The following is a 26,336-nucleotide window of genomic DNA, read 5'->3' as shown; positions in this document are numbered from 1 at the left end:
AAGCTCCTTTTGGAAATTGCTGCCTCTTACAGCAGTGACCGTTCTCCTGCTCAACCGCATCACCCTTCCTGCCACAAGGATGCGCAGAGGGCTGCCCAGCCTGCGGCGATCCCTGCTCGGAACAGCTCCGTGCCACTGAGGGATGAGATGGGCTGTGCATTGCTGCCCACCTCCAAAACTCATGGAGAAAGGCAGCCAACACGCTGTGACTCCTTTTCCTAACTCCTTCCTCTCTTTCAGAGTTGCATTCTTCCCCACCCCCCCCATATGTGAATATTTAATATAAATGGAATTAAGAATTAAAATGCTGCTCACAACTAGCTCGCATTTGATCTAAACATTCTTCCTTTACCATTGCTGACTCCAAACTGCCCTTCCTTACTTTCCTTTCCAATCCACCTCCTTTATGTGCTGGCAGGAGAGTGACTCCCCTGTTTTACCAACTGCCAGAGCCTCCTGCGCCCTCCCCAGGAGACCTGCTACCCGTCTGCATTTCCAGCAGCATCGCCAGCACGTTCCGGCAACTGGGAAACCGAGAAATGCTGGGAGAGATCTTCCACAGCCAATCCAACGTGCCTTCTCTGTCTCACTCCTGCAGTACCATCCATCAGGATTGCTCCCACCGCAGCCTTACCTCCGCAATGCCAGAGCCGAGGGCTTGCATCCATGTGGGATGCCCGGTGCCCCCAGTAGCCGGCTCGCTGGGCGAGCGCAGGGTGGCTGGCTGGTGGGGACGGGTCTTGGCCCTCCCCGAGCAGGATCAGCCCCTGGGGTAAAAGCCTCCAAATGCTCTACAAACACTGCACGCCTCTGACAGTTACACGGTGGCAAAGGTTGGGAAGAAGAGGGGAAACTTTGGGCCAGGTTCCAAGTGTATTAACTAAATGCTGTAAATTGAAGACAACTTCTATCGCCCAGAGCTGTTGTGGGATTACAGCAGAGTTATTTGTACGAGCATCCTCCCCGCCGTGCCCTGGCATTACTCTTCACTGCTGTTTGTAGTTCTGAGAAACATTTGCACTTGACACATTTGCTCTGAGTGTAAATTGTATTAACGAGAGCGCTAACGAGCACAATTTACTCAGTCATTTTGTGTTCCGGACACACAGCACTGTTAGTTTTTGTGCTTACATGGGCAAAACCTCCTGAAGATGCTCCATGGAAATATTTGTTTTACAACTTACCTCCCTCACCATTAAAGTCCCTTCCCTTGAAATATTGCTAAACGTATCTGCATGGGAAGTCTCTAGCCCGTGGGTTGTCACCATTCCCAGGTTGTACGGCTCATTGCTTCCAGGAATTCCTGTTGGTCTGAGGACAGAATGGAAAAGCATTAATGATGAATATTTCCTTTGCTAAACTAGATGAAAAATCCTCTAATAGAGTATTATTTCAATCAGGGGAAGGCTTTGTATCTCACAGGAAGAAAAATTAGAAAATATATCCATTTAAATGTATGGGGAAATCACTGATGTCAGAAATACAGGACCAGGATCAGGTTGATACACTACAGATACAGCACGGAGACCAAAGAGAAGGGCCTTTCTCGTCCCAAGGTGCCGTGAGAGGAGCACTGATGAACAGGTAACAAGGAGTTGCAGTCCTGCTCTACCTTATGTCATTTCTTCTACTTAAGAAAGTTTAAAAGAAATAATTCACTCCCTTTATTCCCCATCTCAACCCCTGAAAAGGGAACAGTGCATCAGAGCACCCGATGACAAAAGACAACAAGGGAGGGGATGGGATTTGGAGGAGGCACGGGCAGGAGTACAAGTTGTGTCCTGTAGCTCTCTGCTGTTTTCCAGATGAAAATGTAGCCCTAACCCATGATTTCACCTTGAGTTTATTTCTGCACTCCTATCTCAAGAGAGAGGCTGGAATTTATTCTCACACGCATTAAATTTTAGGGCTGCCTGTGAGTGGATATCGCAGGTGGTGAGCAGCCACCATTACTTTATTATTACGTTCTTAGAAGACCAGCTGCTTAAATATAATTCAAGCAAAACCAAAAGCAAATGACAAAGTGCCTCTGGATTACCCTGCCCTGCCTGTGCGCTGGAAAATGCCGATGGTGGTTATGAAGATGTTGCCGATGAGACCTGGTGCTTTGCATTTAAAAGCCATGCAGACCGGTTGCTTTCCATCAGTATGAAGTAATTCACTTTTTAACATGTCATCCCTGTGCACACCTACTTGTCAATGCCCAGAGGCTCACGTGGGAGCCTGGTAGCATGAAAAAACAATGCAAACCTGCATTAATCAAGGGGGTTACTGGTCCAATACGAGATGTGAGCCCCGGGGACCCCAAGGTGGGACTGGCTCGATGATGGATCCTTGCCTGCATCAACGTTATGACTGGACAGGCATCACCAAAGCACTCCAGACAACAAACAGGATGAGAAAATAACACAATTATTCCAGTTTTAGAAATAAGAAAGCAGAGGCAAAGGAGGTTATGTTAACTTTGAGACCGTACAGTGAATGAATGACCGGCTGTGGCAGCCCTGAGGTCCCAAATTTCACTGGCGCGCAGTTTCCATGTCACCCTGCAAGAAATCCTTGGACGCGGGCAAGAGCTGGCTTGCACAACTCGAAGGACAGGGAGCTGAAGGGAGTCACCCTAGCCTTCAGATGGAGAAAAGGTATCTGCAGAGGTGGAAGGAGTAAACGGTCCCTCCTGTCCACTGGGACACAAAGCGATGGATGGGCTTATCCTGCAGCAGGAGAGACCTGGACCTTGCTGGAATGAAGAGCAGCCCAGTGCTCAAGGAGGATGCCCAGGGAAGTTTAAAAATGGGTTATATAAAGATCACTTGGAAGGTGCAGGAGAAGAGGAGATGATCTGTCTCGGCCCCAGTTTTTAGTGAAAACCACTGAACGTAGAAAGCTCTGATACAAAAATGCCCAACTCCATCTAGTCTGCACGCGAGTTAAGTTTCCTTTTGTGAAATAAGGATGTAAAGCCAAGCATTTGCTTTCTTTTCCCCCAGACACACAGCAGTGCGGCCATGCCCGCACATACCCGCGAAGGCTTAGATAGAGACAGAGCCCCTTGCGATCTCACTGTGACGCCAAGGGCTGCATCTTCATGCTCGGTCTCACGACATTGTTCACTGGCATCAGGCACGTTCATCGACAGGACATTACAGGGCAAGTGGCGTTCGGCTGGCAGTGGGTTAGGGGCATCCACCTCACCCCCATGCCTGTTGTCCGGCACATCTGGCTGCAAAGCATTCAGTGAGGTATTTTATCCACTGAAAACTGCTGTGTCAAGCCCAAGGTGTTTGGTGGAAGGATGTCAGTGCAGATTAACCACTCCCGATTAAACTCCTCTTCTGCGAGCAGCCTGAGGCCCCTTCTTGCACGCGTGACTGCCCATCCAACCGCTGCATATTCATAGCCACCCCTCTGCTTCCTGACTTTCTCCAACAAATTCCAAGAGCTCTGATTTTTCTTCTTCTGCTGGGAGGAAGCTCCGACCCAGGAGCTTGGCACTCTGTGTAACACGGACCCCTTAGGTCTCCTAACCACCCAGAGGGCTTCCCTGCCGCTCCACACCCCACCGCTATGAAGCCCAGCTACCCCTCTATCGACTAATAATTCATTTAGCAGGAAGGACGGAAATGAACTGATCAAAATGCAAATAATCCCCTAAAGCCTTCCCACAACTCCTCCGCGAATTCAAAGGGGCAGGGACCAGACCCCACTGCCAGGCAGAGAGCCCCCAGAAAAGCCCCTGCAGTGCTAGCGCTGCAAAGCACCGGGCAGGGATGCTCCACGAGCTCGCTCTGCGCGGTGACAGCTGCTTTGCGTGTGTTGAAGCTGTGCTGCCCTCCTCCCTCATCCAGAGATATTCAAAAGCACAAGTGTCCCCAGGTGCCCATAATGGGGCACAATAGTGTAGTCTCCTGACTTTTTCATTTCAATGTTTTAGCCCAGCACGTTTTGCTGCCTGCAGCGACTGAGCCAAGGACAAAAATCAAAGACAAAGATTTAGGATTATTATAATCCTGGCTCTACCAGTTGGCACTGGGCAGGCCACCAAGTACTGCACTTCAGCACAGCTTGATTTGGGGCAAGACCAGGCTCAAGAGCAGGCAGAGCTTTTAACACGCCATCCCTGTGGGCAGGACCCAAGGCGTGGAGGAGGTCAGGCGCGTCCACTCTGGCCAAAAACCCGCCTTGCTCATCAGCAGGAACAGGTCCATCAGCTTGGGAGTCCAAGTTCACTGAATGTGCAGTGAAATAATTCAGTTTTTCCCATCAAGGATCTCTAGTTTGGACCGGGACAAAGACTCATCTGAGTAAATTATCCCTTGCGACCGTGGCACCGTTCCCGGTGCCAGCCACCAAACACCGACGTGCTTTGGACACGTCCCATATCACAGCTACTGCCCCTCCAGACCGGGACACACCGTGGTTTCACAGTTTGCCCCCCGCAAAAGAAAGCGCTTCTTACATAAGCCGTGGGATGTCACTGACAGGCACGGTCCCGTCATGCGTCTCGTTTTCGCCATCCTCCTCCTCCTCCTCGCTGCTTTCCGACTCCTCGCTGGAGGAGGAGTAGTCCGTCACCTTCTTCAGGGGGCGATTGGTTTCTTCGATGCGCAGCTCCCTCAACTCTTTGGCTAAGGCCGTCAGATCCTAAAGGGGATGGGGGCAAGAGAACAAGAAAGCGATGGCTATTATACTCAAAGCGAGGAGCATGTCACATACATCTCTTCAAAAGCCAATGTTAACAGCACGAGCAACAAGAAATAGCTTTACAGAGTCGTTACAAACATGAGACGAACGTAAGACAATGTTTGTAGCATGTAGCATTTATTAAACAAAACAAAACTGATTTACGCTCACTGAAAAATCAATAGCCAACCTCTTCTTTTTCTGTTTGGAACGTGTATGTGCATATATATACACACACTTATATGTATATACACGACAAAATTATATTTGTTGGAAAAGGTGAAGTTCAGTCACCATCATAGTAAACTGGAAAACAACATCATTTCAAAGATTGGCTCGGAGAATTTCTCCTGCAGGGTTTTCTCTTCTTTCAAACTTCTCAAAGAGACCCCGTAATTGTATTTATTCTGTAATAAATGCATTTGGGAAGGAAGCAATGACAGCATCTCCCATGGAGTGGTGCAATCGCCACGTCAAGAGCTGCTTCCGTGGTGAGTCTCCGCTGTTGGGCGGCTGCCGAGAGGCGGTGAGGAGCACGAGGAGAAGCGCCCAGCTCAGCCAGACTTTGGAGTCACAGCTCTGAGTCAGCCACACGATCAAAAAAAAATTAATAATAATAATAATAAAAAAAAAAATCCCTCAGCGGGACTCATTAAGCACTTCATGTGAAATGTGGCAGCCTACAAGCTAAGGGCAAAAAAAAAAAAAAAAAAGCCTTGAAACACGAAAAAAGATAGGAGCACTCCCAAAGCCTAGTAATAATTTTTCAGTTTACCATGACTTTGATGAGGTCTCAGACCCGACAGTCATATAAAATAGACACTGCTATTTCAAAACAAGGAACATGGCAGGCACCGTGTAGAAAAGAGACTTTTTGTTATCTTACATGCTTTTATAGCAATGCAGGGGGAAGCAGTAGGGCAGAAAAGCATGAGAGCTCGAATTAGAATGGGTTAGAGAACTCTGTTGCACAAGACATGCACATGACGAACAAAGCATCGCAATTGTCAGTCTTACCATTTCTCCCTATATTAGTGACCGAGGTAGGCATCAGTGCATTCGGTCAGAGATAAAGGATTAGGGAGAAAGAAACTCATTGAAAAAGACTAAATTCCACAATTGTCTTACGGCCATACTCTCATTTACTGCATTTCCAGTTTACCGTTCCAGCAGGGCGACTACGGCAATATTAATTACGGTTGCAAAGGGAGCTCTTAAAATCTATCTCGTTGACACGTGAAGAAAATGATGGAAAACCTCTATGGCTGAGATGCAAACCCAGTTTGTTTTTTAATCGTGAAGCAGGAATATTTTGCAAGCAATTTGTACTCTGGTTATTGATGACCCCCACCTCCCGGCGGGCTCCCACCAGCGGACAGCCGCACATTCTGCTCCCAGGTCTGCCCTGCCTGCCCTCTGACGTAGAGGAGAGACTCCCATGGACGCCAGAGAGCTTTGCATCAGACCCGTAAATATTAGTATAAGAAAAAAAAAAGCTTTTTTTTTTTATTAAAAAAAGGATCAATCCCTGCTTCATAGCAGGTACCTGTGATGGGTGTTATATATCCCTCTCCAAATGCTCTCTGTACCTTTAAAGAAAGGCTCTTTATCATGATTAAAGAGAGAATGTGGTATTTCAAGGGTTTATTTTCGATGGCAACGTGTTTGGGATTGAAATACAGTCAAATCTGCAGTCACGACAACTAATTATTTCAATTAGTGCTGTAGCAGCTTCTATGATATGATTGTTTCTTTTCCTAAATAAGAATCAATGACAATTTCAACAGCTTAACAATGCTTTCCATTTAGAGTATAAAACATGCTCTTTATTGAGCACTTGCCTTTGAGTTGGCTTAGAGCCTTCTCAACTTTAAAAAGGACTTCAGGACTGCGTAAGAGCCTCTTAAAACTGCAGCTAGATTTCCTGCAGTGCAGGCTTAGGACTGAACCCTTCCCTATCACAGCCACGGACCGTGAAAATTACTTATTTCTTGCACCTTCCATTTCTAACGTGCTTCAAGGCACCCTATCAGCTTTCTTTGGTCATCACTAGAAGAGAGCCAAGTATTTTAAAAATCAGCTTAATTCGTTTTTAATAACTAATTTGGAAGTTATAACAGCAATAATACTCCCAGACAATATCATCAGATAACTTGTGTTTCCTAGTTAAAGCTTTGCCTCGGGATGGTTAATTCTTTGATGCTATCATTTTCTCTAAGTAATGAGCACTTTGTAAGATTAAACGGCTTCACTGAGCTGCTCTTGGACCAAAAACAATCTGACAACTAGAAAGAAAGTGTTCTGTAATTCCACATGTGTATGAAATGTTATTACTGAGGGTGACATAATATGTAAGTTAGCAGTATCAGTGCTCTTTAATTACTTTTAATTACAAAGACTTCTTTAGATTTAATATTTGCTGGAATCAAGTCAGATTGGTTTCCAAAATCACATAGCTCATTGAACTTGAATTTAGCACACATGCTGCCTCTATTTAGACACTGATTTATGTGCTTTTTTTCTTAACAAAGTACCTCATTAAACAAAACGCATCGCTCATGTTTTATCCAAGAGAGCAAGTTAACTAACCAGCATGTCTTCCTTCTTTCCTCTCTTCTATTTTTAGAGGAAAGAGGCTGCAGGAAAGCCTGCTGATACCAGAGCCTTCCATTACAGCCCCGCAGTTCCCAGTATCAGCAGTGTGTGCACAAGCGATGCATGTGTGAGGCAAGTCGAATGCTGAATCAGGAATGTTTGGTCTTTTCCCGTGAACATTTAAACATTCACCATCGCCCGAGGCACACACATCTAAAATATTATCATACGGTGAAAAAGGTGTAATTCAGGACTCTTACTTTTTTTAAGAGGATGGATGAAGATTAGCATTGCCCATCAACATCCAAGACGGCTCCGCCGACTCTGGCTTTACAGATGACGGTCTGGTCCACGAGAATGAATTACCCACTGTATTCCGCTGCTCTGTTTCCCTTTATTTGCCAAGCGCCTTCGTTCAAATTAGGCTTAAAACGCATTGCAAATAGCGCTCGATGGCCCCACTGAAATCAGTGAGCAGCCGGGGGCTGTAGCTGAGAGCAGGATGCGGTGAGCGGCGCGGGCTGCCCGGACCACCTCCACTGGCACAACAAACCTCCGCTCTCGCTCTTTCTCTTTCAAATACGCCGAAGAACGGCAGCGCCGTGTGCTCCGTGCGTGAACGTCGGGGTGCTTCTCGCCACGGCCTCCATGCAAGTGGTCTGGCCAGCGGGTTTCAGGCAGCCAGCCCATGGCTGAGCAAGACACACCGGCAGCACCGCTCCCCTCCCCGCGGGCAGGCTCCCTACGCCGAAACGCAATCGTTCGGTCTCCCGTATGACCCGAGACTGCATCGCCACCTTTTTCAACGTCAAGCACCAAGAAAACCCGGTTCGATATTAAGCGCTAACTAGTCAACCTTGCATAGGCATGACCCACTGAGAAAAGATATCACTAACCTCATCTATAGCTTTCTTATAGCTCTGTGGGTAAAGGAAGAATAATCAGCATCAGAGGAAACAGATCGGGACAGGAAAAAGCCAGAGGAAGGGCAAGCAGGTTAGAAATAAAATTAGAATTGTTAGCTCAACGCTGTGGAGTGTAGAGAAAAAAAAACAACATCAACAAAACATTAATAGACATTAAAAAAGAGAAGCAGTGGAAATTCATTTCGTTATTAGGCCGAGACTGCAGTTTTAAAATACAAATGTCAACAGTATTAAACCAGGAGGAAACACTTCGGATGAGATTTTGCTCAGAATAGTAAAACGGGAGTGTGCAGAGACCACTACCAGGTTTGGTTTTAAGCTGTGAAGGCTGTCGGGGGCCGGTCGCCCAGCCTCCCCGAGCAGAGCATCCCTCCGCCGGGCTGCTGTGGGGGGACATGCAGCACGGAACACAACAATGTGCCATCGGCAACCACCGCGCCCAAGCTAGCAAAGCCCTTAAGCATCTGCTTCACGTGAAAACACAGGCTTAAGTGCTTTCCCCTAGACTTGGGCTCCTGATAAAAACTCATGCACTCTCTTAAGCATTCAAATCTCCCACGGGCTTTTGCTGTACCGCCGCTTTCCAGTCTCTCTGCTGGAGGAGCAACAGCACTAGCCTCTTTTTTGGGGTCCCCGCGGTTGTGCTACCGCACCGGAGGGAAACGTGGCCAAGCTGGCTGGCAACATTCCCATGGGAAATAATTTAAGACTCACAGCAGGTCGGCTCGGTCGTGTCACGTCCCTGTTGTCTTCCTGCTTTACCTTGGCGGGCTCATGGGAGAGCACGGGGGACCCTTCGGGCTTGGCGTTCCCTGGGCGAAAGGCAAGCGGAGAGAGTGGGAATTAAAATGCTGCTGAAAGCCGTTGCTGCGTCCTGTCACCTGGGACAGGTGGGCACAGGGACTTCATCATCATTTTGCTTCTGTTGTTTCGAAAAACCCTCCTGCTCCTCTCTGCTTGACTGTCAGTGCAACAAGTCTCCATCAACACGGGAACAGAAGCCCTAATCCAGGCCAGCCTCCGCTGACAGCCCTCTCGCAGCATTACTGCCCTTTTTTCTGCTAAAGAAACAAATTCGCTTTGCAAAAGAGCAGTGCATGTGATAAATTAAAAGCTCTGCAGCATCTGACATTGCTAGGACATTATTTGTCACAGGATGCCTCATTAGTAAAACCAAAACCAAACCAAAAAGGACAATTGGTGATAAACTCCTTTTATTGACTACCTAGAGGAGTGATGACTTCCACAACAGACATATCATCTTATGGCGAAGTCATAAAAAATTCAAAGCATGGAGGCAGCGTTTGTTTTAATGTGCTTCAGCCCTGGGGATTTATACTGCGGGGCTGTGCCAGAAATGCAGATGTATGGGTTGTGTGTGCTTTAGCAACTCCCACTGCAATTAAACAGGGGAATGGAGTATCTTTAAGAGCGGCTCTAAGACGAAAGGAAACAATTCAGCTAGGAACATAAACCCAGTGTCAGCATGGCTGCCCGGTGAAAGCATTTTGGAGAAAGCTTCTTATGGGCTAATTCACTCCTCTGCGCCCATCTCAGGCTTTGCACAAAGATGACGCTCAAAAAAAATACTATATACCCACCAAAAGTGAAACGCACTCCCAAAGAAACCATCACAGAAGAAGTGAGTTTGGGTCAATAAAGTTAGGAAGCTTGTTTACCCTAAAGCCTAATCCCCATCTCCTTTTGTACAAGCTACCTGGCACCGCGATGCCAAGTGCAGGAGTGACATGTGCTGCCATGGGCATCCTACATCAGCGTCCAGGCAAAAGGGAGCGTCAGCATCTCTGTTTGCAAGGAGGCCGGCTGGTCGCAGAAGTACATCAGAAATGATGAATCCTTTGGTTTTTTAATTTTTTAAAAAACATACATGAGATCACGGACCTCTCGCCCTTCCTGCTTACCAAACTCGCCTCAGACAGCGTGCCTGGTGCTAAGGGACGTTTTCAAGAACCTCACCTCTGACTCTGTTGCGCTCGCTGGAGCCAGCCTGGGAGCCGGGCTGGGAGCCGCCCTGGGAGCTGGGCTGGGAGCTGGGAGTGCTGGAGCTGGAAGAGCTGCCGCTGCTGGTCCTCTGCAGCGGGCTCTCCACGATGGGCTCCGTCCTCCTCAGGTCTGGGTTGCTGCAAGAGCACAAAACAGAGGGGTTACCATCAGCCGGTGTCACACGCGCCTCCGGGGCTTCGGATCCTTCCCACACTGACGGTCGCAAAGGTGAGGAGACACCTTCTCTGCTGGAGGAGACGGGGCTGAGGTCTTCTCTCCCGAAGCCACTGAGCCGGCAAGCCCCACCGAGGGACTACGCAGAATTAGGCACTGGACATCTTTGCGCAGGTGCACCACAACCACGACAAAAAATTGGCTAGAGAAGCTTTCTACCCTTATTTTGCCAAATTTGGCAAAAACTAGAAGATTCTTTGCTCAGAGCTCCCTTTCAGCCTGTAGATGTGCAATGCTGGAGTTATCTAATGAACCACCAATAGTCACCATAAAAGCAGGAATTTGCGAATAGCTGCTAGACAGAGAAAGAAATATTTCAGTGAAGGAAGGACCTCAAGTTTGCAACAAGGCTGCAGATCACTTTTACCACTTATTCAAACTGCCCAATTTTCACGGCTTCACTTCAAACTTGCATCAGATACCCACTTTTCTTCCTTGATTTCTCTCACCCTTGTGAGCATACATAAATCTAGAATAAAAAGTGTCCTTGATACACAAGGAGTGACTAATATCTCTCTGGGTATCAGATGCCTTCAGAAAATTAATTCTTATTTGGCACTGAAATGACATCAGAAGACATGTTCATGCAGAGTTATGCAATTTGGTTTTATACAATATTTCTGTTAAGTGATCTTATTATTCAAAGTCCTATTAAAAATGCATAGAAAGCTTTCTCCGTCAAGTCCAATTAGGACTTTGCGTACATAAAAATGATGCAGTAATAGTGCCACATGACATAATGCAATTGCACATGAAGTGCAAGGTCTGCGGGGTGTGCACAGCACGTCCCTCGGAGAACAACCACGATGGTGCTAATTGTGCAAAGGCACATCGCCATAACGGGGTCACTGGCAGAATCGTCTGGATACTGCCTAGCATGGATATTATATAAAATCCCTGACAAGTGTTATCTTGCATTGACACAGGTGGGTATTAAAATGCTGAGAGCAAGACAGTAACTTTCTGTGTGCAAGGAAATATCCCCTCATTTGTTACAATAAGGTGACAAATAAAAGAAAGTATATTTTAATAATATTTACATTTATGCATGGGAGGAATCAAGAACCAACAGGAGTGGTTAAAAAGGAAAATTGGAGAAATGCTACATTACTGTGAGAGAAATGAAATGTGAAACCATTTCACGGAATACTTAGTTTAATGGACATGGTAGCATCCTAATAATTTCCAATTTTCATCAAACTGAAGGCCTCCAGCTCACGTTGTACAGATGACACGTCCTTAGCTAAATTATATTCATGAAATGTATTTGAATAAAATAATACCAATGTATTTACCTGCACGAACCAGGACTGGGACCGAGAGGCTGCAGCAAACACTGGGCAACCTTCAGCTTGAATCCCAGACTCCCATTATCCTTTTTACTTTCAATACTATCACTTGCTAGGACCATGCAGTCCAACATCCCTCCGCATTTTAAATTGTCCTTCCAGCAACAGCTAATTAGAACAACAACACTTTCAAGCATTCAAAATGCTTCAGCCTTGAGCAATAAAGAGGAACCAACCACGGTATGAATGGTTTTTTGTCTAATTTTAAAAACTAACAACACCAAAAAAAGATTCCTCCTCCTTCTGCTAACCCTGCCAGCTTCTCTAGGCTGCTGCCCGCTGTACGTGCGTTTGCTGATGCACGGTCGGGCACTGAGCTGGAAAGAAAGTCCATACGCCTTGACATGGTGACAGCACACGGCTATGAACATCCCAGCGTTCGCTTTTTGACCTCACCCTGAAAGGACAAGGCAGGAAGAAGAAATCAAGGAGCTCCATCACACAAGGCTACGTGGACACGTATCTATCCTGAGATTTGCCCGTCAGAGGCCTAGATCTGCCCACGGTGCTCTGCAAACCAGAGACAAGCTCTCGCATGACTAAGCCATGTTTTTTCCATCCAGCTCTGAGCAGAGCCTGTCAAGTCCCCTGCTCGTTTTAATCATGCCCAGGGATAGCTCCGACATGGCAGCGACCGGACCGCTGCTGTGGTGCAGCATCCTTCCTCGGGATGCTGCACACCGCGTGCCATGCACACCGCTGTGCCGGAGAGCTGGATCTGGCTAGGCTAAAGGTCCTAGTCCTGGGAAGCCGAAAGGAGTTTAATCCTTGATCTACACCTAAGGAAGATCTCACCAAGCTGTATCAGCGTCTGCCCCTCAGCACATTCCTTGGCCGTTATCCGTGAAAAGCTGCTCCGACGCATAGGAAACGTATGGTATGTATCACTGAGATCTCCGCACTGGCTTATAGGGATCCCTTTATATGCAAGAGGTGACTCTGGGAGAACCAGAACCTAATTCCACTAAAGAGAGCGCCCAAATTCCCATTCAACCCTACAGCAGCAGATGCAGCGTCCCACCTCCAAACCCTGCAATGCCCAGGAACGGATTCAGCCCGGGGAGCAAAGCCTCCAGGGATCCAAGCACTCACAGCCTTTGGCGTCAGTACGAAATACTAACGAAATGCAAAAGTTCATCCTGGTGACAAGAGAAGCACTGCAAATCTCGTGTTGTCACCAGTCAGCAAAAGCAGGGCTAAACCCCAGCCTGTGTTGGGGCTCTCCAGCCGGGCGATGCCGGGATCACTCCTGCCCGTCCTGCTAGGTGTCCGTACCTTGCCCGAATGGGCTGGGAGCCCAGCCGGGGCCCCAGGGCGCTGCCGTTGCCCGGGGAGTTCTTCCTCGCCAGAGCAGGGGATATGGAAGTGGTTCGTTGAGGCACCTGGAAAAGAAGGGAGACATTTGCCGTCACCCACTCTGCCCCACCACGGTGGGCGGCCGTGCGCACATCTGAGAGGTCACCTTTCAGCACTGCCTTGAGACTCGGTTTACGATTGATTTCCCACTGAGAGGTAGGCAATATTTATAGCAATTATAAACCACAAAGCTCTCGGCTTTTAGAAGGAATCGCCTGAGCGTGAGACAGAAACAAGCTGCAAAGGTGCGGTCAGGGATGCTCCCGGCAGAGGAGCCCCAAGCAGCACACAGAGCAGCCTGGCTACCATCGAACAGGGCATTTATTATTTCAAAAACGAAGGTATGCACACACACACATATACGTAATTTCAATCTAACAAAACCCGGAAAAGTATCGTTTTGAAGGTAAAATTCAGACCGAAGTGCATTTCAGCAGCCACGGTGGAGTTTTTAGCATCTCTAGCTCAGATTTAACACATGCCAGCAGAGAGAAGGTGTCGACCGGTGAACGAACAAGAGGACTGATAGCGGGAAGATCCAGACCGACCCACCTAACGCTTGCATCAAACCCCATGACCTTCGCGTGCTGCTGCCAAAACCCCGCTGCCGGCAGGACAGCTACCGTCAACGCCGCCGGCAGAAACCCAAAGGCAGCCGCAGCCGACACGTGCTACAGCGGTCGACCCTGGAGCCCTGCCTCGTCCCGCGGGAGCACGGGCATCGCCGTGTGGCCGCCGGCGCGGTGGTCTCGTCCCCCAGCAGCGAGGGCTGACGTGGAGAGGCATGACGATACTCACCCCGCAATGCCTTGCACGCGGTGACAAGGGCTCGGCGGGATTAGCAAAAAAAGGGTTAGGTGGGGTTGGGTTGGTGTTTTTTTTGAGAATAAACACACAGTTATGTTAGGCGAGATAAAAAGATTCAGAGAGCGAGTGAGTTTTATATTCTGTGGCATCGCTAGCTACAGCTTGTCTCGTTAAAAAGCAATCTTCCCCTCCGGGCAGGGTACTCTGCAGTCGGGACATGGGGAGTTTTTTACCTTCCTCTGAAGCATCCAGCCGTAAGCACTGGCAGAAACAAGACCCCGGACCACAGAGACAGCCGGCCCTGCCTCACAGGGCAGACCTTTCGTTCCCGCTTACAAACACATCAAAGCCACTTTGGGCAGTAAAATGCGAAGTCAGACTCCTCCTGAGTATTACTGCTGATACGACGGCCTTAAATGTGATCTGGTGGGGAGCCCTTCCAGAGCTCATGTTCCCTCAGCTAAGGGAGAAAATACTCCATAGCGCTGGAAAAGTTTTTTTCCGAGGACCAGGTGCTGTGGTCTCACCGTGTAGTGCATCGCTGCAGTTAAGAGATGCCCTTCTCAAAGGACTCAAGGCAAAAGCCAACATCAAATTGCAAAGGGTTTTCCAAAATGAGGTTAAAATCAGGCAGCCACCCTCCTGCACCACTGAGGAGCAAAGCACACGGACAGCTCCAGGAGCTGTTGGCTTGCTTTTCCTCTTAGGTGAGCACCGATGTCTCCTCTCGCTTGGTGGAGGCAGAAATAGGAACATTATTCACACACGTGAGAGACCACCATAGATCCCTTGCACAGGGAGGCTTACCTGGTAGCTGGTATTTTGCTCTTAAAAAGGCAAGTCACTTACTTGTTAATACATAGAAAAACTGCCTCTCGATCCGGGACAAATACTGCCTCACTGTCACTAATCAATTTGTAATCATTTTTTCTCTGGAAGAATCCTCCCAGGCTGAGCACTGATTCACTGTGAGGGGAACTTTAATGGCCAAGTCATAATTCTTCCAAAACGAAGGTGTATAAACAATGCGATCGAAATACTGGTCCAGAAGAGTCTTAATTAAAGAGGTACTGCCAGATGCTGCCAAAATGTCAATGAAAGTATAAAGCTGCTGGAGCCCTTACAAGTCTTGCATCAAATATTGATTGCAACTGGAGGCACGGTACCGGATTAAAAAGGACCCGTCTTATTGAGTGTGACAAATTTTATGTTCCTATAATTCTATTTAAACGGAAGGTTGTTTTTTATCCTAGGGAAAGGAGATATTAATTTATTTTGGCCTCTGTCTGGGCTCGAGAACTTTCTTTGCTGGAGGGCAACTCTTTTTGCAGTGCTGTGTGTGCACCCGAGAGCAGGTCCTGGCATCTTGCGTGAAACCTGCCTCGGGAAATGTAGCCCCCGGGCAGGTCGGTACCCGCCGCAGAGCCACGGGGATGGGCTCGGTCCTGCCCACTCTGCTTTGCCGGAGGTGCTGAGCGCAGCACCGTCCCGTGGGGACTTAGCTCTGGGATTGCCTCTTTGATGTGCTGAAAGTGAGGAGCGATAGTGTTACCTTTGGTGGAATGTCTTCCTCCTGCCGTAACCAAGAACTTCGGTCAAACTTTTCAATGCGAGGGGGCAGAGGAGGGTTTTCTGAGGTGGGGTCCGAGTTCTGCCTTGGCATCTCAGTGCGGTGAGAGGTCACCGTCAGAGCCTCCTGAAACCCAGCCAGTCCCTTTGCAGGCTGTTCATGCAGTGACTGAGACCCAGACAAGGAGCTTCCTTGGGATTTCACAGTGACCAGATGTGGAATCTAAGCACCAAGTCAAAACAGAACTATCAGTACAAAATGGAAAAAAAAAAAAAAGGAATCAAAAAAAGATATTTAAAAATTTGATTGAAAAAAATAAAAAATTTGATTAGCACTTCGGATGCACTCAAAAGCCCCCTCGGTTTGAGATCAGCACTGCCTTGGTTTCAGGACCTTCTGACTTACACCGCTTCAACGCAAGACCTATTAAAAATCGTGCTCGCGCAGCTCAGCCTTTTTAAAATCAGGCAACGCCATGCTTCGGTCCTGACTGCTCCTGCGTGTGCACGGTGATATGGCTCGTACCGACAGCCCCGCGCCGTTCTGTGGGTACCACCCCAGGAGCCGGGGCAGGCTGCTCCCTCCTGCCAGCTCCCGCACACACCGTGCCCGCCCCAGGCTCTGCCTGCCGCTGGCCAAATTTCCAGCTCCTACGCCTGCACCTCTAAGGTTGCGCTAATGAGGTTTGGCATGGATTTTCCCTGTTAAAAATGAAAAAAAAAAAAAAAAAAAAAAAGAAGGAAACGACAATAAATAATAATAAAAAAAATTGTCAGGAATTCTCAGGCATAGATGGCTTAAAAAAATAAATCTTGAGGCATGAGTTTCTATAGGTCTAGGTAGCCCCTACCCCATGGATCAGCCCTATAGATCTAAAGGTTACGAGTGAAAGGAATACTGACGTCTGTTTGGGGAAATCTGAGAAATTCACAAAGTTAGAGTTTGTGAAATCAGAGCTTCTTCGCAGGACCCTGTGAAGCTGCACTTCTTTGATACAGCGGGGCTGTAACTTTTATTTGACGTTTCTACATATACGTCTATGTACGCATGTACACATATCACGTGCCTATGTGTATGCATGCATACATTTACATGGGTGTCAGGGGTTCGAGCAACTTTTTCATTAGTACTTTATTGCCAACAAACATCTTTGTACCTGTTGATGATCGCCAAAAAGGTCACTGAACAGTATTTGATCAATCAGAGAAACTGCGGTGAATTGGGGTTTCACCCACTTCCCAATGTATATAGACCATGCAAGTTGGGCAAAAAAAGCCGTGTGTTTAAGGGCTTTCCTGCGTGTGTTTTGTTTAAAGCTGTCATTGTCCTACAGGTGCACATACCACACGTGGATGGCACTTGGTTGGCACATTTTCCCATAGAAAGCCCAGCTGGACTTGGAGCAAAGGCTTTGTACTTCCCTCTGAAATCCCTGCTGGAGTCTGCGGATCTGTGGGAGTAATTCCAGGGGCTGGGCCAGAGCCAGCACCGACACTCCTACAGCTTTCGGTGGCAGCGTACTTACAGACCTCGTGGCTGGGAGGAACTTCTAAAATAACGAAGCCCCTTCTCTGTGACGGTCATGGTGATCTATGCCCTCTCCAGATGTGTTTGTGACTGATGTCAACTCAATGGAAAACCAAAACAAAACCTTGAATTAAAGCGGCAAAGAAAGCAAAACCTCTTTCTGATGATCCTCAGCATCAAAGCGTCCCGGGTCTTTTGTACCAGGCGCTGTGGTTTTAGTCCTTTACATAAACCAGATCCCAAAGAGGAACAGAGCAACTGCTGCACTGGACCAGAGCAGCGGTTCCTCTCAGTCCTCCAGCTTGTTTCTGGCAGTAAACCAGTACGTGATGCTTCAAAGGAAGGTATAAAGCAGCATGATGTTTCTAACACATGGAGGTGACAAGAGGAATCCACTCATGAATGTAGATGCTGCTCTCGCTCATGAATACGCTTAAGGCTGAGAAACCAGGGAGCAAGACACTATTTCCCTTTAATCCGCTCTTTTTCGTGTTACCTTACCAGCACCCCCAGCATCCTGGCTCCGGTAGGCGAGCCTGCTGGGGGAAGCACCATTACCTGTGGGTCCACAGGTCGGAGCAGGGGAGGGGTCCGGGCCGGCTGCACGCCGCTAATGCTGAAAGACTCCGACCGAGGAGGCAGGTTGGGGTCAGAAATCCTGTTGGCCACCTTATGGGGCATGGCCGGCGAGCTCTGGCGATTGAGCCGGGAGCGCTCCTCCACCTGCGGTGAGACGGGGAGAGTGGGTGAATGCCCCATAAAAAGCCATTTCCAACCGAAGACCGAGGCATGCACAGATATACACATCGGAAGCTCTTTTCTCTTTAGGGATATCATATATATTGTATTATCACGGAATCCAAGTTACCCGGCAGACTGTGCAATAAATGCATTTTAAAGACACCGAAAGGACTACTTGTATTTATGCGCATAATTCATTTCTGAATACGAAATAGAAAAATAAATAAAAGGCAACATGCCTCAGAGAGGTATTTCTAGAAGATGACTCCTGAGAAGCTCTTGCTTCTTCTCAAATGTATCTTTAAGCAAGGGGACCCTTTTCCTTCACTACTATAAACACCACGAGGAGTGCTTTTGTTTGATCTGAATAAAAGAATAAACATGGCAGCCAGAAAACGGCTGGCTTTGATCTAGATTTAGTGAGTCTGGCACCTTGTCATGTATGGAAGGGGAAAAACCTCTATTGCTGACAGAGAAATAAACCCAAAGCCCACTTCTTTCAGTTACCCTTGATCAAAATACAGTGGTTTCAGCTAACCCAGACGTACGTGCAATCTGGGTGCTCCTGCAGTTAGACTGCATGCATTGATATTCATGCAGCATATGCTATGCAGAATTTTTGATACCTCGAGATCTGACGTGTATTTTCATTTACGTATCATTCACGTGTTAAATAAATACCCTTAGCATGTCTTGATTCCACCATGTACAACGTCATGTTAGAAGACGATCTTTAAAACAGGTTTGCTTGGAAAGAACCACAGCTCTTCTTTAAGTAAATAAATACTTGTGAAAGAAAAGAGCCATTATATTAATAAAAATTAATCTTTTCCTCTTTCAGATACCGAGCAGGAGTCAGAATAAAATTTAGGGAAGAGATTTGTGTTATGGACTCTTTCCTTTGCAGTTCACGAGGGACCACCCGGGCCACTGCTGTGTCCTAAGAGGCCGTCACAGCTTCCCCAGGTGCTGCCCAGCGGCTAGCAGAGGCCGTGCAGAGCTCGGTTCAGCGATGCCCACGGGAGCGGACACAAGGACGGGAAGGAGAGCAGGGCAGGAAGGAGAACTCCCTCTGAACAAGGGAGCAGCAGCACGAGCGCTGGGTCGCAGGCCTGGTCCAGCACGTCTCCTTATCAGCCAAGCCTTGGCACGAACGACAGCAGGCAGAGACGGTGCCGCCGCCGAGTTCTCCGGCTGTTTGCAGGCGCTCTCCGGCACGCTGCCAAGCTGTAATGTGCAGCTAATTATGGAGGACTTCAAAGCTTGCATGGAGGAGAAGGCAGGAGAGTGATGAAATGGGGATGTCTGTGTACTGGGAAGGGGAAAGGCGCTTGGTTTCCCACTGCCAGCATCTCCTCGCTAGCACTTTGCCGCACCAGCGCAGCAGAGGATGCTCTTGGGACTCTCCAGCTGTACTTCGTGGAGCCTGACTGACTCCACCATTAGGCAGAGAGGGGGGAAAAAGCAGCAAAACCCTGCAGGAATTCATCATCGCTCCGGTTCAAGCCATCTCTAATTGAACTCAAGATTCCCCTCAAACAGGAAACATCCTTAGCAGCTTCTGTGCAGGTCCCAGCGGAAGGCTGCTAATGTTTTAATACATCACTTCAAAGCGAGAGAAGGATAAAGCCACCGAGACTGAAGGAGCAGCTGACGTGCGCGTTGGCTGCTGCAGAGAACAGCGCAGCTCGTGACGCACAGCCGAGCCCCCAGGAAGCTCTGAGCTGCAAGAAAGCACCGCAGGGCCTGGCCAACGCATGGAAAACAGCCGATTAAACCCGTTCCGTCCTTAATGCATGGTCAGGTATGGCATATACGTGCCCAAAGCCCTCCTTCAGCTGACCAAGCTTCTTTGTCACTGAGAAGTCAGACCTGGCTATCCGCATCACTTTGTTTAGCAAATACTGGACCATAACGACAGAGTCGGCAACAGAGAGAACTGCTACTTACAGTACTTCTGCTTAGAATGCTAATGCCACATCCCTGGCTGGATCATCAGAGGGTCCCAACGTGATGTCCAAAAAGGCTCAGCTAGTCCTTGCTTAAAGAAGAGATGCGCCTGGGTAAACAGGGCAGGTCTGGGACAGCACCCGAGCTGTATCCCAAGTCCACTTCCAGTGGATAACCCTTCCCTCACAAGAGGATGAGGAGAAGGGACAGCAGATGGGAATGTGCATCCATGTGTGTTGGTAGGACTATTTGATCAGACTGTTTTGTTTAGCATAACAAAGAGAAATCCTTGACTGTGCTCCAGGGAAGCTATGAAGGATGCAGTACAGCCTGGTTCCTAACCCAGAGCTTTGTCTGCACCAACGGGCCAGTCCCTCAACAAGGGGACTCAGGGACACAACTGCAACGTGAGTGGCCACAACCTCACCTTTATGCTTTACCTGACATCTGCAGGGTCTTGGAGTCACCATCTGAAGACGAGTGAGGTGGGAAAATAAGTGCATAAAGGAGAGGTATGAAAAGCCGAGAGGGGTACGGCATGAGAAGAACTCAGCCGTGGTGATCAAGCTCCTGAGAGAGAAGACTTGAGACCGAAGAGCATAAAAAAAAAAAGGACGGTATGGGCTATCATGCAAAATCCTCAGGAAATATCCCAATAAGCTCTGCAGAGCCTCCACAAATTGTAGGCTGAGCACCAGACTTGTCTTTTTCTTGTTCCCAAAGGAAAATAAAGTCTCAATATTTCTGTTAAATTAGCACGCATGGGTTGGGTATGGAAATTGCTAAACTATAGCAAGAACCATGGTAGGCTGATTAAGTATCAGCACAAGTCTATTTGTATAGCCAGCAAGGATGGTACTTCAATATATGCAGCAAAGTAGCTGAATTGTGCTAAAAGTGGGACTACGCAGTAGATAAAACAGGGGATGGAGGCAAGAGGAGTAGTTTTGGGAAGTTCCCAAGGGTGTTGTGTCAAGGCAGTACATCAAACTACTGCTCCCAAGAGCAGAAAGATGCCACAGTCGCTGCTTTGAGCATTTCATTAGAAACCAGACAGAGTGACACAGGTAAAGAATAAATGGTTTGGAGAGCTAATTGGTGGAAGCTAGAGATGTTCCCCAACAACAGGAAACCTCATTTTCCCTATAATTTCAGCAAAGGGTACGAGGCCACGTTCTGCTGCTCTTATTCACATTGTACAGTTCCCAACGCCCTGCTTCCAGTGACGGCATCAAAAAAAGACGCCTCCCCCACGGAATAGAAGAAATGGGCCTTTGTGTCTGAAATGAAAAGCTAAATCCAGCGCTTTTCTCCTTCACTCCAGATAAAGAATAAGATTCTTTTTTATATATCTTTGTTACAGTTTTGAAGACAGTGCCAGAGGTACTTTAGCAACGTTCTAGAGGATTTATTTAAAACCAGACAATGAAAGACAGAGTTTACTCCCTTTTTCCTGCCTGCTATCTCCCCTCAGCGTTTCTGCAGATGGACAAGAGAGACCCAGTTCTGCACAAAGCCGCAGCGGCACCAACCAGGCGGAAGGCTCTCCTGTCAAAGGCAGCTCAGCACATCTGGAACATCTCCTCTGCAGACCCACTTACCAAACCTCTTCTCCCACTGGAAGGGCTGGAGAATGATGCTGCAACTTCACGAAAAAAAATGTCACCTGGCACACTGCCAGCAAAAGACTAAATCGGATGGGAACAAAGGAGAAACCCAAGGGAGTATAAAGAGGTGAAAAGACTTTTTGACACCCACATCTATCCCTGTGATGCTTTAGAAAGGCTAAGTGTTCATATTATTGGCCTTTGCTTAGCAATGGACAGCTGATTGCATTTCTCGAGCATTTGATGCTTGCAGGTATTGTGGATGCGACTGAGGGCTGACAAGAGGAAAGACCAGGAGACAACTATGTGTCGGATGCACATCACATCTCTGCCAGGACTAAAGGGTGCCAGACATTTGGCAGCAGAGCAGTGATCCTACTTAGCAGGAAGAATAGGCGAGTTATTAACAAATCTTTCTGCCCAGGAGTAGGGTTACAAAATTAAACCAACTAAACACAAAGAACTTTAGAAAAATTAATAGCAAGAGTGGGCACCAGTCTTACTGGAGCCACCACAAAGAGATTAAGGAGAAAGAGTTTGCACATGATCCTGAAACCGCATTGCAGACAATGCATGTCTTCATCTTTTCAAGATTATTCAGCCAGGCAATAATTAATATTCAAGATCTCACAATTGTTACAACAATTCCCTCTTTTTGCTGGAGAGAAAAAGAATATCAGCAATGTGGCTTGCCTTCCTGAAAATCACGCAAAGAAGAGCAACCTCAGGCGATACAGCCCTGAGCACGGGAGGAAGAGCTGTCCGATCCCTGTTTGACTATGGGGAACTGAATTAGCACTCAGCAAAGAACCCGCTACAACCACCCTCTGCATTCACCCCTGACCCCCAGCAGACTTGTGGATGGGCCAGGAAGGAGCATCAGGAGCTCCTGGCACGTCCACAAGTCCCTGGCTACGGCTGAACCCCTCCCGGCGGGATCCATCCTCCTCCTCGCATGCCCTCATGGAAAAACCTCCTTCCTCCACTCCCTTTGCTTGCACAAACGTACACGCAGACGCACACACACGCTGCATTAAACCGGGAGCATTTCCAGCACAGCTAATGGCATCTGCCGAAGGCCGACCCAGCAGAGCGCAATCTGCCGTACGTATTTCGGACCGAACAGCGTGCCCAGCCCTGCAGATGCAGACAAGCATCACCACGCTCCTCGCTCTCGCCTACCTCCTTGGCCCACGCTGGTTTCTCGCTGGCATTTATCCCTTCTTTGTAATGGTAGAGGGGTTTCTTCTCTGCCGGCCTCTGGTCCTGCCGCTGCTGCTGCTGCTGCTGCTGCAGGGAGACCAGGTAGTCCCGCTCCTGCTGGAGCTGCCTCTGCAGCCTCTCTGCTTGCCGCTGCTCCTCCAGCTGTTTGCGCTTATACTCCTACCCAGAAGAAAACACAGTGACACGGGTGCCCGGCCAGCCTGTAAACACAGGGCTGCAAACCGCAGATTTATCTGTTTGGGTGCAAAATGGGGCCTGAGTATCTCAAAGTCTGTTTTCTGGCAAAGCTCATTGATTTGAAAGACTCTGGGGACTGAGCTGTAAAGCATCCCGGAGGGGAGACAGTTGGGAGGACAGAGCCAACAAATTCAGAGTTGTGAACCCGGCATTGGCACTTTGCAGTCGGTGAACTGCCCCGTCTGCTGGGAATGGGGGATGCCAGCACTGCCTCACCAGGAAGCCCTCCGAGACAACCCCCAGGGCTGAGGTCAGCTGAGGGGTTACCATCGACTTTGCCCAGATTTTTCTGGATGGGAAGAACAAAGGATCAATCCGACGAGGTGCCAAACGTCACCGGGTCAGACAAAACCCAACTGAAGCCAACTCCTCTGTAGGACCAGTTCGCTGGTTGTGGGAAGGGTTGTAGAGCAGAGCCAACTATATGATCTTTCTGAATCCCTACATCTCTATGAGGTTTAACGAGTAAGTCATTTTGAAAGGGCCTTTTTAAAAAGCAAGGGCTTGTGTGAGGGTTTTTCGTTTCCCTAAACAAAATTAATAGCAAGAGCAAAAAGGAATAATCCCTGTGGATTAAAAGAAAATGCAGTGACAGTAACAGCTACCAGCATTGAAAAGGGTAACTCAAAACCAAATTAAACAAAAAAAAGAGGACATCTAGAATGCAAACAGCGCAAGAGGGAATATACAGCGTTCCTGCAGGGAAATTAAAACAAAAGCCTTCACTTGGAATATGAAAACCCACACGGCAGGGTGGGTTTGCTGGGCGCAGGCACGCGACAACTCGACCACACTCCAGCATGCTGCAAACAGCCTTCAAAACTACGCGGCAACAAACAGGGCTGCTCCTCTCATCAAGGCACGAGCATGCCGACGCCGCGGGAAGGATGCGACGAGAGAGCCGTGCACCGTGAGGGGACCCAGCCCGAAGCGGCGGCAGGGGGAATCGAGGCATGCTCGCAGCCACGGAACGGGACGGGAGGCTCTGGGTTCGGCGGTGACAGCGGCGTCCCCCACGCCTCGGGGTGGCAGGAGGCACTCGGGGGGACACGGGCGCACGTGGGCACATGCGGACGCGACACGGGCAGAAAGCGGCAAGCGTGGCTGGGGCCTCCCATTTACCAGAAGTAGTGCTTGCTCCTGCAACAACTGCTGCTGCAGGATCTCTAACTGTCTCTGCTCCTCCTCTAACTGTCGCCTGATGTACTCCTGGAGGCATGGGCAGCAAGGATCAAAGGAAAAAGAGAGAGAAGGTAAAAGAGCCAGTATTTCCCAAGAGGAAGGAGAATGAGGTGGGCACCCGCATCCACCCCGCCCAGGAGCTGGCACCAATCCATCAGCCCAAGCACCCTCCGTCCCTGCCCAAGGAGCCCAGGGCGTCCACCGCTCTACAAGGGACCTCCAAGGGTAAAGAGGGAAAACCACTGGGAAATGGTGAACTTTAACTGGGAACACCACAAAACCCCACCCTGGGAACAAGCGGGTGGGAAAAACCTGCGTCAAGTGTCTCTACACCCGCAGGCCAGCAAGTGGATCCACACGGAAATAAATGACGGCAGAGGAAAGCGACACAATTAAGCAATTAAGCAATTTGCTCTCAAGTGGCAAAAAACGTGTTGACAAGAAAATCTCTGATTAGAGGAAGAGGAATCCCTGCCGAAGGCTATCGCCCCGCTCCCGCCGGGTTACCTGCTCGTGCTCCGCACGCCGCCGCTCCTCCTCCCGCCGCATCTGCTCCTCGTAGTGCCGCCGCTGCTCCCGCTCCTGCTGCTTCCGCAGCTCCTTCTCCCGCCTCTGCTGCTGTGGGGGCAGAGAGGCACAGGTCAGCACCCGCGCTCCTCTCCCCGGGGAGCTCAAAGTCCTTTTTCTCACCATTTTCAGGCAGCCCGGCGACCTGCAACGCTCCCTCCCACCCGAGGAGATGCCTTGCCAGCAGGCAGGTCCGTTTGGGGTGGCAGAGGGGCTCGTCGATCCCACCCCATCCTCACACTCTGGTGCCCAGTATCGGCTACAGAGAACCCGTAGCATCCTCGAGCCAGCACCGGACCACGCACGTAACCCCATTTCTTCTCCCGCTTGCAGGTGAAGCCAGGCAGGCAGGGCATGGTCCCCCCTCACCAGTGTGCCTGACCAGTGGGTTAATCAGGTCCCAGACACCCGGGAGCTGCACGAGCCCGTCGCTTATGGGGAATTCGTATCTCGGCCCCAAACCCAGACGTGAGGATGAGGGAGGATGCTGGGGGAGCTACTGCCTGCCGAGAGGGGAATGCATCCCTCTTAAGGTTTGCTGAGACCAGAAGCTAACACAGACGACCCCAAATCCAAGCATTTTGCCTTTTCAAACCACAAAATGAGCTTCCCTTGCTGTCCTCAGGCCACCCCTGCACCCTGGATCACATCCCTGCTTGCTCCCTCTGTAGCATCTTTCCTGACAGCAATCCAAGGCATTTTGGGGTGATGACGACGACCTACAGCCCGCTGTGAGCCGTCCAGGCTGCGCCGAGCACCCAGGTGACACCCGCAGCCCCCACGCCCCTTGCTTTTACCCCAACATCTCCCATCCTGGGGAGCTGGGTTTCGCAGCAAACCGCTGCAACACTCTGCTTTGGAAGCAGAGGGGCCGCAGGCTGCTCCACACCACAGCCCCACAGCCGGCAGATCGGCAGAGGGCACTCAAATGCCAATATTAGGCTACCAGGACCCTGCAGCCTGCCATAATTCCATCATGCGCTGGGTGCAGCAACATGCATGCAGCACTAACAGGGAGGCAACCTGCTGAAGCATAAACCTGGTCCTTTTTTCTCCATTTTTCCCCCCCTTTTTTCCGCCCCCCCCGCTGCAGCCAGCACACAGCGGCCAAGCAGACTGCAGTGGGGAGGCAGGCACCGGTGGGGTTGGCAATGCCATGCGTTTGCTAAATCACGTGGAAGGCTGGAGCCGGCAGCTGACTACGGCGGCTCTGCCCAAGAAGCTGGCTGGAGACAAAGATGCATCCACTTTAAACTGCTGCTCTGCAGTAAACTTGCACTGTATGTACAGATGGATTTAAAATCTGTATCTATCTATCTATAGATATCTATGTAAGTATCTATCCCTATTGTAGATATCTATCTTTAGGGATATTATATAGATATTATAGATATTATATAGATCTATCTCTAGAATAGGTATCTATCTAATACAATCCAGATCCATCTCTCATACATTTGTAATAGATATCTAAGAGATAGATTTACTCTATTAGATAGATAGCTATTGTAAATATTACAATTCTATTCTCTCTGTTCTATATTCTGCTCTATATTCTATTATATATCTCTGTATATCTCTCTGGAGACAGACATCTCTATAGATATCTTTATAGATAGATACCTATATAAATAGACCTACAGGTAGATATGTAGATATCTTAACAAACATTTAAAGACACCCCCATAGTTCAACATAGGGAGGAGCCACTGCCTGTCTTCTTGCTACCTCCTCATCCACAGGTAACATCCACAGCCACCCAGCACAGGGACTCTGA

At 48.8% G+C, this 26,336-nt stretch overlaps 2 protein-coding genes across 7 annotated transcripts in view; one reads left to right on the top strand and one right to left on the bottom strand.

Annotated features, from left to right (window-relative positions):
- TNIK (TRAF2 and NCK interacting kinase) overlaps positions 1-26,336 on the bottom strand; it is a 169,551-nt gene that overhangs the window by 16,013 nt on the left and 127,202 nt on the right. For 2 of the 6 annotated variants that reach the window (XM_049803969.1, XM_049803973.1), the window contains exons 13-23: positions 24,500-24,610; positions 23,933-24,019; positions 22,532-22,732; positions 17,610-17,774; positions 15,507-15,746; positions 13,067-13,173; positions 10,182-10,345; positions 8,919-9,016; positions 8,175-8,198; positions 4,460-4,644; positions 1,185-1,311 (exon numbers count right to left, since the gene is read on the bottom strand). In XM_049803969.1, the coding sequence (XP_049659926.1) occupies positions 1,185-1,311; positions 4,460-4,644; positions 8,175-8,198; positions 8,919-9,016; positions 10,182-10,345; positions 13,067-13,173; positions 15,507-15,746; positions 17,610-17,774; positions 22,532-22,732; positions 23,933-24,019; positions 24,500-24,610 (1,509 nt within the window). The remainder of the gene's footprint in view (positions 1-1,184; positions 1,312-4,459; positions 4,645-8,174; positions 8,199-8,918; positions 9,017-10,181; positions 10,346-13,066; positions 13,174-15,506; positions 15,747-17,609; positions 17,775-22,531; positions 22,733-23,932; positions 24,020-24,499; positions 24,611-26,336) is intronic. The other 4 variants (XM_049803970.1, XM_049803974.1, XM_049803971.1 and 1 more) reach the window with 4 other exon arrangements.
- SKIL (SKI like proto-oncogene) overlaps positions 1-26,336 on the top strand; it is a 237,469-nt gene that overhangs the window by 175,073 nt on the left and 36,060 nt on the right. The gene's annotated exons all lie outside the window — the stretch shown is intronic.

The sequence above is a fragment of the Accipiter gentilis genome, chromosome 6 (assembly GCF_929443795.1).
Source record: "Accipiter gentilis chromosome 6, bAccGen1.1, whole genome shotgun sequence".
Taxonomy (NCBI): domain Eukaryota; kingdom Metazoa; phylum Chordata; class Aves; order Accipitriformes; family Accipitridae; genus Astur; species Astur gentilis.
Note: the sequence above shows the minus strand (reverse complement) of the source record. Positions and strands in the feature narration are given on the sequence as shown.